The sequence below is a fragment of the Varanus komodoensis genome, unplaced genomic scaffold (genome assembly GCF_004798865.1).
Source record: "Varanus komodoensis strain SLA01 unplaced genomic scaffold, ASM479886v1 scaffold14_1, whole genome shotgun sequence".
Classification (NCBI taxonomy): domain Eukaryota; kingdom Metazoa; phylum Chordata; class Lepidosauria; order Squamata; family Varanidae; genus Varanus; species Varanus komodoensis.
In genome coordinates this window covers 24,584,786-24,599,693 of record NW_025335438.1, presented here as the reverse complement: position 1 = coordinate 24,599,693, position 14,908 = coordinate 24,584,786, and the positions used below count along the sequence as shown (strand labels likewise).

General features: G+C 39.6%; 1 protein-coding gene across 6 annotated transcripts in view; it reads right to left on the bottom strand.

The window, feature by feature from the left end:
• ZNF521 (zinc finger protein 521) overlaps positions 1 to 14,908 on the bottom strand; it is a 262,267-nt gene that overhangs the window by 227,331 nt on the left and 20,028 nt on the right. For all 6 annotated transcript variants that reach the window (XM_044424363.1, XM_044424360.1, XM_044424362.1 and 3 more), the window contains one exon: positions 8,139 to 8,186. Coding sequence is in view for 4 of the 6 variants with exons in the window: in XM_044424360.1 (XP_044280295.1) it covers positions 8,139 to 8,186 (48 nt within the window). In the remaining 2 variants the exon portion in view is untranslated. The remainder of the gene's footprint in view (positions 1 to 8,138; positions 8,187 to 14,908) is intronic.

The window sequence follows — 14,908 nt, the reverse complement described above, 5'->3', positions numbered from 1 at the left end:
ACTGACCCCGACATCATTAAACACTTGTTGGAAGGCAGCATGTGCACAATGCATACTATTAGATGTTCAGCTCAAGCTCCCAGTTTCATCTCATAAAACTGACAGCACTCAGGGAAATGTAGGCACTGGGTCTGAATTTTAACATGACTATTTAAATGCTGCACATAAAGTTTACAGACCTGTTTGTTTTAAAATAAGGGAAGAGTCTGACTTTGCTTTAAGTAGGATGCTGGAGGGGAGAAAAGGATGCAGCCATGTTCTGTACTTATTATTCATGAATGCTGGACTTTAACAGGGATCCAATAAAATAGCAGACATACACATAGCTTAGGATATGAAAGCTGAAAAGCTGTTTGTGATCATGCATCTTAACAAAAACAGAACTAGCTGTTTACATTAAAATTATATTTATTTTTAATTACATAATGGGAGGCACTGTGGGGGAGAGTTGCCTCCATTTATGCATTCACAGATACAAATCTACTGGGACAGGAGTCAGGCAACTTAGTCCCTTCTGCTGCAACTTCAGAATGTATGCTCCAGCAAAATGCTATGTTAGTTTTTAGGTCAACTCTTAAGGGGGAAAACCTCTGAGACCTGGGTTCAGCCACAGCCCCTGTGTAATGAGTTGTGGCAGTCTCTGCCTTTCTTGATGCATATATTTCCACCACTGCCTAATTCCTGGAAAGGTACTTCCATTATAAAATAAAATTATAGATACTTGTAGAGAGTAGCAGCAAAAGCTTACCTTCTACCGTAAGCATTGTAACACACAGCAATTATGCAGCCAGGCAACTAGCGGTTCAGTAGTTACTATCAACATTATCTGCAAGCAGTCTTCACTCAGAATTCCAAAACTGTAATCTAAATTGCAGGGAATTATCTGGACTCTACAAACTTCTATCTACCGGAAGGCCTATTCTCACATTGGACTGTTTAGTCAGAAAAGAGCCCTGCATTTCCATCCTCAGCCCCCCAGCGCATGTCCATGAGGCCTAGAAACTAGCTTAAATATATGAAAATTGAATTCCACAATTTAAGTTCTCTGCCATTTTTGCACATTCATTTCCTAGGCAGCATACAGAATATGAAAAGAGCTAACTATATCCTCTACCTTTTTCTCACCTTCCCTCATTTTGATGAATTCAGTCTGATCATCTGGAGTTGTCATTGTGTCTCACATGTGGGATTAGTCCAATACTAGGTTGACATATTTGTATTTAATGGTGTTAATGTGAGGGATGGGATATGAATAGTTATCCTTATGGCATACTCTCCACATACTATTTTCAGTCACATCAACCTCTCTACTATTTGTTTGCATAAAGTTCAACTAACAGTACCCCCAAAGCCAGCAGCTGCAAATTAGGAGGAGCCCTACCAAAGAATTGGCCTCAATTTGAAATCACTATCTTATGAGTGCCATTCCAGAGATAAATGCCTTCGGAAACTATAGCCCTTACCCAAAAAGTGGTTGGCAAGACAGAATATCGAAACTGAAACCACACTGAAGTATTTGGGCTATGTTTCTGTTCCTGATGATCCCTGGATGCTGAGGAGAATTGATGAGTTCAAAGAGGCACAGGCGTACACACACACACACACACACACACACACACACACAATCAGTGTGCATAAGCAGTCATTCATGGAAACCTGTTTCTGTGCATGGCTCTGCGCATGCATAACTGAGCTCAGTCCTCCGTATGAAATGTTGGAAACTTTAACAGTTGCAATAAATTGGCTAAACAATCCACTTTGGAAATCAACATCTCCCTATAAAACATGACCAAATATATCATCAGAATGATACATCACACACTATCTGCAAGTTTCCCTTTATAAAATATTACCTAATGAAAAAGTGAGAGAGAATCAGGTTTGACTTGGAAATATATAATTGTGTATTAGTACAGCACATAAATGAACTGCTGTTTTCTGTTCCTGATTATACAGAATACTATTTATAAACGGACATTTAAATAGTATATTTCCACATTATTTTTTGTCTTAGCAGGTGGCTTCCTCCTCTTCTTCCTTCGCACAAGTGATGTTATTGCTGTATCTTGGTCTAATAAAATGGCGACTAGAGGAAAATGAAAAACTGCAAAAGCTTAAAAGAGTTAACAGCAATAAACTCATGGGTTTCAATTAATTTCCAGTAAGAGATTGGTTTAAGGCCAACCAGCAGAAATTCTATTCTGTCTATGTTAAAATTAGGTTTCACCACATTTACTTTTTATAACCTATATAAAAGTCAAGTTAAAAAAAGTAATGAATATCTAAAAGCCATCTCAGCAGACTGGCAAAGACAATCTGTATGCTTGAAACTCATCTTGCATATTTCTCTCCACGCAACAAGGATCCATAGCTGATCAAGAGCCTAAAATGTCACACTAACCAGGAAAAAAGCCCAGTTTCCAGTCCATTTGACTGCATTTTAATGGACCTCCTTCCAAGCCACTTCTGCATGGAAAAGTGCTGGCAAAAGAAAGGAAAACTAAGAGATCATGTGGTTATAATTATGACCAGGAAAGGAATATTTCTGCAGTTCAGCAGTGAAGTAAAACTCTGTCGCTGTCTGCTCCCAATAGTGTCCATCGCAAAACAACTGCCTCATTAAATCTCTGCAGTAAGATTAATATGCCGTAGCTGCACTACATTTATAACTTGGTACTCCATAAAAAGCACATTTAATGGAAAGAGCCAGACCTTTGATACAAAGTATTACTAGGAAAACTTACAGCAGCATGCATGGGGCCTCTCTTACTAGTATTGTGGGTGAAACTGCTGAAGATTTTCTACCTTATGGGCTGGAAGGTGAGTTGTTGTTCTTGTAGCAGCATTCAAAATCAGCCCAAAACAAAGTAACCAACAAATAAATCATCTATAAATAAATACATCCCTAAAGATTCCGAGACTGCACCCATCCCCCATGTTGTGAAGCTAGAAGTTAGTTAACAAATGGCATTACATCATGACTGACTCCAAAGCCAAACAAACCATACTTCGGCTACATTTTTATGTTGTGTATAAAAACCTAATTTTAACTAAACACATAGGCAGAAAACTCAAACACATTTCCTAATTTCAGGACTCAGTTTACTTCCTCCTCTTCCCTGCACAAAATTCTGCCTTCTTTGATTTGCTTTAACCATAGCATAATAACAATTTGCTCATATTTATAACCCATGGGTTGCTTAGCCCAGCAGTACTTAAGACTTAGCATGATGTGTGGGTGGGCAACCTCTTGCATGCTCCCCGCTTCAGCTTTGCATATAGTTCAGTAAAGAACCCAGAAGCCCATTCTTGGGTCGTTTGCTGTTATGCCTGAACCAAGCACTCTAGATGTTGAGAAACACTCCAGTTTTTGCCCTTTGGTCCAGTTTACACAACTGAACAACACATCTTGACCTATTTAAGTTATAGTACCTTGCAGTGCATTCAAGCAGCCAAGTTAAATCTTCAGTACCTAGCTGCTATTTTTCACGCCTTCCAAACCCAGAGAAAGTGGGTTATGCAAGGATTAAGCAATAGACCTTTGGTTGGTTAGGGGAGGGTTGTTTAACCCTTGCATAAGCTGTCGTCACTGGGTTTGAACAACATGATAATCTTGAATATTCAAAACCTACCCAGCATGTACCAACTGTTTGAAGTACTGTCTGATCTTTGCCACTTGAGGTTCAGGTGACCTTGGTGGCTTGGAGTGCCTTCTACCAGCTTCAACTGGTGACCCAGCTATCCCCTATCTGGACAGGAATGGCCTGGCTTCAGAAACCTATGCTCTGGTAATCTGTAGATTAGATTACAACAATGCACTGTACATGGGGCTACCCTCGAAAACAGTTCAAAAACTACAGCTGGTGCAGAATGCAGCAGCCAGATTAATCATCAGGACCTGCAAGTTCAAATGTATGAGACCAGTTCTGTATGCTTCCAGTCCCAATTCAAGGTGCTGATTTTAACCTGTAAAACCAGTTTAGGACTTTACATGGTTTAGGAATAAAATACCAGCCAGAGCACCACTCCCAACCATGGTCTACTCAGACACTATGCTCAACTTCCGGGGCCTTCTTCCATGTGCCAACTCTGAGGAAAGGGAAGAGGATGGTAACAAGGTGGGCAGCTTTCCTGGTGGTGGCCCCTCATGTATGGAGCAACCCCTCCACCTCAGTCATCTTTTCAGCGCCAGCACATCCCTCTTCTCTGAGGCCTTTAAAAATATACTTGGCCGCCCAGGGGCTTGGGGTGGATCACCAGGTGTTTTGTGTGCCATTTTTTTCTAATTCTTTGCTATTGTCTGTTTTTATTATATTTTTAGCTGTTTTAAACGTTTTTATTTTTTTCTGATATTATTATATTTTCATTCTAGTTTCATTGTTTGTTTGTATAGTCTGTGAAAACAGTCCAGAGAGCTTCAGCTGTGGAGAGTTAAACAAACAACAAGAACAACAACAACAACAACAAGTAGTTAAAAAACAAAGTCAGCTGTATTGATTGTCCAAACCGGTCCTGGTTTAAGACTCTGGATAGTTTCTCTTTTGCAACAATGCAGCACGGCAGGTTTGCACATTATGACAAATGTGTGAATATGCTAAACAAGATGCAAAGCTGAAACAATAAGATGGCATGAAACTGCTGTTTCGGTGGTCATATGTCATTTTGTGTGAACCAGTTAACAAGACCCCATTTGCACATCACGGCTAACCTATGATTTCTGGGGAGGCTCAATGCCTGCAAGCCACTTCCAGTTCCTACAAGCAACCTCCAATTGGTGTGACTAAAGTTTCTGGCCATGATATTCAGACCTGCTCTGCCTGTTTCATCCTTTGGGTTCCTCACCTCTGACTGGGCCACTCAAAGGTTGTTTACAGAAAGAGGAAAAAGCTTGCATGCAGCATGATTTGTGAACTGGCCCTGTGTCTACGTTAGTGATACCTGTGATTTATTTGATACATTTCTTCATCATTCTTTTCATCAACTGTTTTCAGGTCATAATTCTCTTGGAACCACACATTGCAAACAGAGTAAAAACGTGGATTTTGCTATGGACTTGGTTTGTGCCAATGAAGATATAACACTATACCTCAATTAAAGCAAACTATGGAAGAGAGAATTCACCCAGACCCAACACAAAAAACATGCCCACACCTGCAGGACTCTATTTCCCAAAAACAGAATTTTATAGCTGTGCCAAAACATGGCACTGGTGTCATCCCTTCAAACTTTTACATTTAAATTGCTTTGTAGGCTGGATACCATTTTATAAAATAAAACAGGCATGATACACAGTAATGTTTATCTTTTTCTGCTAAAGAAAACTACTGCATTTGGGATATTGCCTAGGGAAACATAAAGTAGGGTGAGGAAGATGTAGGCTGATCTGACATCATTGTGCTGCATGCGCTGATTATGTGTTACCTCATTACTAGAATTACCTGTGGCAGTGTGGGTTACCTTGTTGATCAAACGTGGGAAGAGGTGCAACAGGGAAGAGGTGCCTTCCTCCATCCCTCCACCCTCCTCTCATTCTAGGCTCCCATGGTGCTTTGGAAGGCACCCTCAGTGACTGTTCTTAGCAGGTTCAGGTGACACAAAGCCCTTGCCTGCCACAGGTAATTACAGAATAATTACCAGGTAAAAGGTAAAGGTAAAGGTTTCCCCTTGACATTAAGTCCAGTCATGCCTGACTCTAGGGGGCGGTGCTCATCTCCGTTTCCTAGCCGAGGGAGCCAGCGTTTGTCTGCAGACAGTCTCCGTGGTCATGTGGCCGGCATGACTAAACACCAAAGTGCACAGAACGCTGTTACCTGCCCACCAAAGTGGTACCTTTTTATCAACTTGCATTTGCATGCTTTTGAACTGCAATGTTGGCAGGAGCTGGGATGGAGCAACAGGAACTCACCCCGTTGTGCAGATTCGAACCAGAGACCTTTCGAACAACCAGCCCAGCAGCACAGCGGTTTAAACCACTGCACCACCTGCATCCCTAATTACCAGGTAATCACAGGTAATTACAGAAACTAGGTTCCACATAAAACTGGCACGGATGGGGAAGGGAAGCAAAAAGATACTGTTGTTCCCCTCCCCCCCTTTCCTGATCATGCAAGCACAGTCATAGGTTATCTCACAATAGTGTGCAAGTGTTATTTTAAACATCACTTGGATATCAGGAACTGCAGTGGATCATTTGGTTCATTCTGATACCATGAAGGAAATATGGAAAATTAATTCAAGTCAAATTTGTCTTGTGAAATTCAGCTTTGCATTTCAAGAAATAAAAACATTTTATTTTAGCTGTCCTGACAGCTGAGAAAGTGTTGCCTCACAAAATGGGCTATTGTGAAAGCATATGTGTTAGTTGCACATTGATACAAACACTTAAGATTTAACAGCAAGGCAAGTGGGTTTATCACTAAGGTCCTTACGATTTGATGAAACTACACACAGGTCCAATATTTTATTAAACTGCTATAAATTTGTTCCAAGTTCCAGTCTCAGAGCACTGCTTCTCTCAAAAAAAAAAAAAAAACCCAACAACAACAGAATGTCATTTTCAAATTCTCTAACTAGGCATTTCCAAAAATGCTAGAAGAAAATTCTACTTTTGATTCTATATTATGTCCAGCAGCTATTCTGCCCTACTAGTCTATTATAATAGAAAAACATATAATATACATGATAACAGAAATGTAGACAAAGCAAATTCTAATGAAGACAGGAATCTAATGGTGAAAAATGTGTATTAGTAATTAATTTTCTCAGTACGTTAAGTTTATATAAATAATATTATGAAGTAATTATTCAAACTGAAGTCTATATATATAAGTTGAGAGCCAGTGTGGTGTAGTGGTTAAGAGCATGGGACTGGGACTCAGACGATCTGGGTTCGAGTCCCTGCTCAGCCATGGAGCCAACTGGGTGACTTTGGGCCAGTCACAGACTCTCAGCCCAACCTACCTCACAGGGTTGTTGTTGTGGGGATAAGATGGAGGAGGAGAGATGATGTAAGCTGCCTTGAGCCCTTTGTAGGAAAAAGGCAGGATATAAATCCATAAATAAATAAATAAATAAATAAATATTAATTGTGATGACCCTCTCAGTTTCTTAAATCTAACAAAAGTACAAAATGGTAAAAGCAAAATCTTTTAAGACTGTCATGTGAAGATCCATGAACAGGTATCAATAAAACATGCTCCACGACCATTTTGTTTAGCAAACATTTTTTAACTATTATTTGCAGAACTAGCAGTCAGACAAATTAATGGAGTTAATCATTGCTTGAACTGTAGAAACTGCATATATATTTTTAAAGCAAAAGGGGAATAATAATAATAAAACAGAGGCACTGAAATAAACAACGTGCTATTAACCTCTTATAACTGTTCATTATAAAGAACAGGTCAGATTCGCAACCTAAAATCTTGCTGACTGATATGCAGATTTAGCTACAAAACTCCCAGTGACTTAAATGTAGGGATCAGTGGCTGCAAACAAAGTCAATGGATTAAGATTTACACTATATGCTAATTTAGGAAAGCGACTAGCCTGCAGACATGTTGGCTATAATCCAGAAGTGTGGATGCACCATATCAACAAGCACAAGTTGATTTCATTTTCAGTCCTTTATACCAACTCCCACACCACTTTGAAAGTGTTGCAAGTTTTAAAAGTAGTTTGATGTTTCTGCTGTGTTAGTGGGAGGAAAGTAAAAGAATATTGGACTACTGGCATGTAACTGGATTGAGAGAAAAACCTATTTTGTGCACAGATCTGGTTCACAGGCATAACAGTCTTCCTATGTAATGTTTCTTTTTAAAAGCTGGGATCAGTATTAGCAATTGGAGGGCAACTCCAGTCTACAAATAAGGCATCCTGGAAGTTCAAGGCTCCGCATATATCTATGACTGTCCTTCATCCATCAAATTGAAGCCATGATGATCTGAGATAACAGATATCTTGGGCCAGGCAGGGGGGGTCATGGGAGTGGTTGCAGAGAAAAAGTGATGGGAGAGTTCATTATTGAGCTTTCTTCCAAATATCTCAGCTGAAATTCAGTAAGCTAGGTGCAGACCAAATTTCTCTCGCAGTGTTTTGAGGCAATGAACAAGAAAAGAAAGTAGGAATGCAGCCTTTACCTGTCCGCACAGCTGACTGTCCCTGGTCTTCAGATTCATTTTCTTCTACTGTCAGGGAAAGGTTAAAATAAAAAAGAATACATTAGGTAAATGCCTTGAAGAGGTCTATGCACACATTCATTGTTTTACTTCCTTCCCTTCTTAAGGCCACTGATGCTCAATCTCCATAATAAAGAGAAACTCTGCCTGCCTCAGGATCTACTGACAAAGGAGCAAGCTTTAAAACTGAATCTCAATATAACAATTTGTCCACAAGTTGGGTAGTTTTATGGTCAAATCAAAATATGCAAAAACAATCTTTGCAAGCAATCTGCCTAACTGTGCAGCTTTTCAGAAACTTCACCAACCTAACCATCCACTGTAAGTAGTAGGGCTACAGCTACTTCCGTAAACCATCGATCTGATATTTTATTGTGATTTTAAAGTTAGGATTCTGAAGATGAAAATTGTCCATCCAAAGTAACCACTCTCTTCTCACTACTGCAGAGTCACTCCATCAACCCATTCATCCTGCCTGAGCTATGGTCAGCTGCACTGCAGTTATTCATGTAATTTACACTTGGCTGTAGCATCAGAGTTGGGCACTGGAACAATTTGTAAGGAAGGTGACACGATAAAATAAGGAAAATGGCTGCATTCAATTTTTTAAAAACCCTCTTCCAATCAGCACTGGGTATTCCAATCTGATTTAACAGTAGAAAGGGAATTGGCTTCTTTCCCCATTCCAAAAGTGAGGGAGCTTACGTTTTATCAGTTCTACTAGGCAGCTGCCTTGAAGCCAGGATAGATATAGAAACAACTCCTCCTTGGCAAAAAATACAAACAGTTGCGTAATCAGATGTTTAAGTCTCACAGGCTGGATGTGATACCAGTAGGTATTCAATAAGACAAGTATTCCATGGAGGCATTATACATTATGCCTTATTCCCTGGTATAACTTTTAAGCTGTGCTGTAATTTTAGTTGCTCTATGGAACCAACTACAAAAAGGGTGAGGGGGAAGGGAATTTAATCCAATGGCACAGGGAATGATGTAGAGTATTGTCAAAGATAATTAAGAAGAGCTAGCTAGAGAGCTCTCCCACTGAGGTTCTGGCTCCCATGAATATCCTTTAACCTAAGTAATACAAAATACATTCACTTTAGCTATCCTAAACATTCTCTCTCTCTCTCTCTCTCACACACACACACACACACACACACACCCTTCTGACCCAGGAGGATTCTATTAAAACATTCTAATGCTGTCAATATCTATCACATCCATTGGTTTGCTTCTTAGAGCTGCAAGTTCTCTAAAGCCCATCTTCATCTTTTGCACCTACTTCTCAACTATCTTCTAATTGCAATGAGAACACCAGCAGCATTTTAAGAAAATGCTAAAAAGGATTCTACTAAAATAAGCACTACACAAGAAGAAATTATAAGCATCACAAGAACAAAAGTGCAAATACTAGTGATAGGGAGAGTCTCCCCATAGCAAAAGAAGTGAGGGGTAAACTACACCAATTACTGTAAGCTTTATGTTAGGCAGCTTCTTGGTAAAATCCCCCCTCAACCCACTGGATCAACTGTCTAAAAGGATCCACTTATAAGAGAATTTATCCCACCTCCTTCCAGCTGAGAAAGACATCAAGACATTCAGCTGAATGCAACACTCTTTCTGCATCTATTTCTTCCCCACTGGTGACTGTGGGGCATGATCAATTGCTTCCTTCAATGCTTTCTTAACTTGCACTGTGATGAAACAGGACAACAGTTGAGACTGCATCTGTAAGATATTTTGTTTGGGCTGCTGGGACACATGTGGTTCTGCATCTTGGCCAGTAAGCACAGCAAGGCCTGGTGCAGATGCAGCAACAAGGTATTGGTCTTATGTTATAAGAAAGAGGGAACAGACACCTTGGTTTTTCAGGATTTTGCCTTTCCCTCCCATAAAGTTCCCAGTTGCATTTATACCAAAGCAGTTTTCTCATTTCATTCAAACACAGGAAACTGTTCACAAACTGTACTTAATAAACCCAGATACCAAGCCATAGTTTGAGTCTAGTTTTATATCCTGGCTTTAACTATGGTTCGAGCAAAGTGGAAAATGCGTTTACAGTTTTAAATCATTCTCCACTGTATATGAGAGAAGAAGAAATGCATAAGAGACCAAGGGTTGTATTTTCTTTCACATTACAATTTTCATAAATGTCATTTATTAAAACCATGGATTGCACCCACATCTAAATTAGGCCTAAGATTAGGTTACCACACCTAGGGCTTTTCTACGGAAATGGAAAGTTATTTTCTTTCTCCTCTAGGATTCGGTTTCTCCAAATAAAGCAACAATCCAAAGATGTTTATAATACATTGGTTATTATAAAAACCAGCTATATAATTAAACAAAATGCACACATATAACAACATAAAAAGAAATAAAACATTATAATTTCAGAGACTTGAGCAATACTCCCCCAATTCTCAGTAAATATTTTTAACCATAATTAAATCTCAATACGTTGATGCATTTCTATGACTTAAAGGAAATATAAAGCTTAAGTAAAGATTGCTGGGAAATCTAGGTTTGATTTAGCTAAGAAGTTGGTTAGGCATTTAGGCAAGTGGCCATTTTCAAGATGACCAATGTTCATCATGATGCTGGATACAAATCCCTTTAAAACCCAAACGGCAGCATTTGCTCAGCTATCAGTCTGACAATGCCACAGATCCTAATAATAGCTGCTGTGGTGTTAGCATCCTGCCTGTGGTGACGGATGTGGTCTAGGTAACATCTGATAAGATCAATCTAATTTGACTATACTTACTGTCCAACCTTGTCCTATGGAAAATTACTGAAGCTCAGACTCAAGAATACAGCACCAAGTATCACAAAAATATAAGTAGCTGCAATTGGTGGCTGCTGTGCCGATTTCAGAATCACTTGTTCACTGTGTCATGTGTCTCCTTAAATTCTTTCCCAGAATTAATGTGGTTTGAGCAGTGAAGGCCACTGAGCTAGTAGAGCTCATCACTGTAAGATGGTAGATCAACCAAGGATGTGGGACCATGTGAGATGACAACCAAATGGTAAGTTCCAAAGACAGCAATACCAGTAATACATCCACTATTTTTCAGAGGATTAGGTGTTTCTACCTTTGGAATGTAGAACTCATATCACACACCTGGCTGGAAGTGTTCTCAGCCAATCACACTGCATAGAGAATGAAGCCAAATGGCAGACTACTCCTGCCATTGTTTTTCTTTCTTTCAGGATGTACTTTGTGAAAAATGTGTCAGCTACAACCAGCTTACTCACTACAACCAGCTTACTTAGTAAACACAAGTCCACACTAAATGGTCACTGGATTCTGCATATGACTAATAGCCATCTTGAACTCTGTAATGATAGGATACTCATTCATTCAATGAACACATACAGTTGTGGCAACTCAGGCTGACAGTGCTAAACAATAAAGCAAAACACCTATCAGCAATTCAGTCTGCAACAGTCAACTAATCACCAGCACCTGCTAATCAACCACACCAAAGGCTGCAGACTGATAGGCCTTCATCCATCATACCATAATGCCATAAGTCTACTCGAAGCCAAAGAATGGATTTAGAATTCCAATGTGTTCCACAGCACACAAGCTGGGAGTCAGCTGCATGCTAAATGATTCCTTCACTTTCCATCCAAAACAAAAGAATGACAATTTGCTCTCTTCTCCACCAAGGTTACCTACATGGTAAAAACCGTGATCAGATTTCCAAAGGACCAACAGCAAAGCGGGCAGATACAATATGTATGATCATGGAGAACACATTTTGCATGTTAGCATGGGGCGTGGGGTGGGGGAACATATGCCAGGCTGTTTTTCCTCTTCTGGGTGAGCCCATGGCATGACACCCATTTCTGCAGAGCAAAGCCACATGCTGCTGCTTTGCCATCTCACACTCTTTAAGAAAGCCATAGTTAACAGGCTTGACAAAGGCATTCCATGCTCACAGTTTAAGGCTGTTCCACGGATACTGATTTCATATTTTGCAGTCCCCTAAAATACTGTTTTCGTATTTTGCAGGTAATTTCTTGCACCTTATCCTATGAAACTAAAGAAACGCTGCTAAAGGAAAGTAATGGTACACAAACACTGAGGTGATGGCAGAATTCGTACTACTAAAACACAACTAGTGCTACCTTATTGTTAACCTAATTTTTCCCTGAGCAGTGTTTCTTTACTCTCAAGGAAAAAATCTACAAAAGATTAAGTATGATGGAATAGCACTTTCTGTTGATGGTAGTGCTTCTGCCACCTTAGAAGTAAGTATTTGCTTAGTGCTGAAATGTATGTGGCATGCTACAGAACAGAGAACAGACAACTATCTCTGTCATGACATACTGAAGATAGATTAAGGCAGAAAGAGGGAAAGTAGATAGTTCAGTTTGGGATTAGCAAACCAGAGGCAACTGAAGCCAGGCTGTATCAGAGAATTGATGAAGTACCAGCAATAGGGCAGAACTGCATTTAAAAAGGAAGAACAGAGCTAGTCATGAGATGCTTTGCAATACTTCAGGCAGAGGGACACTTGATGCAACAAATATGTCAGCTTTTTATAGGTAGGTTTGCTGCCTGTATGCATAAGGGTGGAAGGGCAGAGGTTGCCAGGTATGAAAAGCACATGGCAAACACGGGCCAAGCAACTACTGCATTTTTGAAGACGTCCCGTTCTCCTTTACATTTTTTCCCCAGAAGGGAGAAACCCAAAGGGGCCACTAAGAATTTGAATCAGGTCTTGTAGCGGTGTTTTTCAGACATCAGATATGCTTTTTCACACCTTATCCCTGCAAACTACAGTGCCCTACTTCTTATATCTGAAGGGGACAGTCACAAAGCCAATACATTGCTGTCAACTGATGCATTTCAGGAACAGATTTGACTTAGGATTCTTCAGTGCCTTGGACTACCTGCTTTTAGGAACAAAGAACTCTCAACACTTCCAGTTTAATCTACAGCAACAAACTAGGAGCCCCTGAGGAAAGCATCCATGAGATCCTGCAATGAAAATTTGTGGGATTCTGAGACTGAATAAGGGTTTGATGAATTCCATAAAACTTTTCTTCTCTGTATGATCACAGGTTCCCCAGCTGATTAGGGTCCCTCTTTAATAAGGGCCAGGTCTGTGGCAGTACTACACCAAGAATATCAGAAAATAGCAAAACAGGAGAAATACTGGGGATAGGGGCATACAATGCTGTAAGAAGGTGCATTTACACTTAAAGCAAATTCTTTATGGAGAACAAAGAATGAGATTTATCGTATTTATGCTATTATAAACCATAATAAAATAAAAAGTTTTGGATAATTGAAAAAATCTATTTTATTCTACATGGGACAGGTTAATAAATTTTTAAGAGATACCAACTGCCCTGAATGACTGAGATTCTTTTCAGCTTGTTAAACAAAGTAACAGAAACCACATATCCCAAAATAAACTATAAAAATAGATTGCTATTGATTTAGTACCCTTCCTAAAATGGTTTCCTTAAGGAACATGAAACAAACTAAAGCTTAATACAGAACAATGGTGCTAAGAGGTAGAAAGGGAGAAAAGGTTTTGATCTAATACAATTGTGCACCTTTTTTTTTTGGACTTGCATTGTGCATTTTCTGCAGTTCAATAAATAGTTATTTTATAAATCTTCCTATGCATAAAGATTCAAAGTTCTTTGGTCTTTTCACCCACCTTGTACAAGTCTTTTCCCACAGGAATGACAACTTTGCAGGAAAAAAATGCATTCAATCTGCATGTTTGAGTAGTATCAGCAGACAAGTAATAGAGACACTAGACATATTAGCATAATCAATACACAATTTACAGAGCTACCCAGACAGAACAGAAGTGATATGTGTATGCCATTATTTTACCATCCACAAATTACTGTAATTTCTGGAAGTATCTTTATGCATTTTCTCTCTCCTGCCTGTGCATGTAAAACTAATAAGACAAGCAGAGCCTCGCTCTACTTTTCAAAAAGAAAGGATATGTCTTAGAAATAGACTTAAGAACCAGAACAGGAAATATGTATTAACTGTCCTTGCCTCCAGGAAGTTCAAGGAAAGATACAAATATTGTGCTGCTTAAATTTTATTTAACAAGGCTTCTTGATGCATGTAATACTGCTGCGGCTTTTAGTGGAATTTAACTGCAAGATCAAGTACCCAAGTAAAACATGACAACAAAGTAGTTCCACATAAGGGTACATGTAACAATGCCAGCCTTCTCCCTCTGCCACACCTTTTCGTAACATATATTTGCACAAGGAACAGGCCTAGAGATCTGCAGGTACCACATTTTGCATTGCTTCACTTCCAAAGCTCAACTCCTCCCCATGACTCAGACTTTTGTTACACCTGAAGGGAACACAGTCAAGACATCAGGTTCTTGATTGATCATTCTGCATTCTCAACCCCTCTCCAACCTCTACAGAAATACCTGTAATTGTACAAAATATTTGGCTGGCTAGGTGTGAAGACGTAAGTCTCTCCCATGCTTCAGGTTCCAAATGACCCTCTTCCCATCCACATCTACTTATAAATAAGAGATGTTCTAAAAGAGAGGGAGGGTCAGTCCTACCTTCAGGTAAAGAAAACAAGAGGAACAAGAGTGTACTGGACAGACTGCTCTACACCTCCTAAATTAGCCTACTGCCTGAGAAACAGTGATGGAACCATCCCTCATCAATACTGAGATAAGATCCAACTATCAGTTCAGGCAGCTTCTGTACAT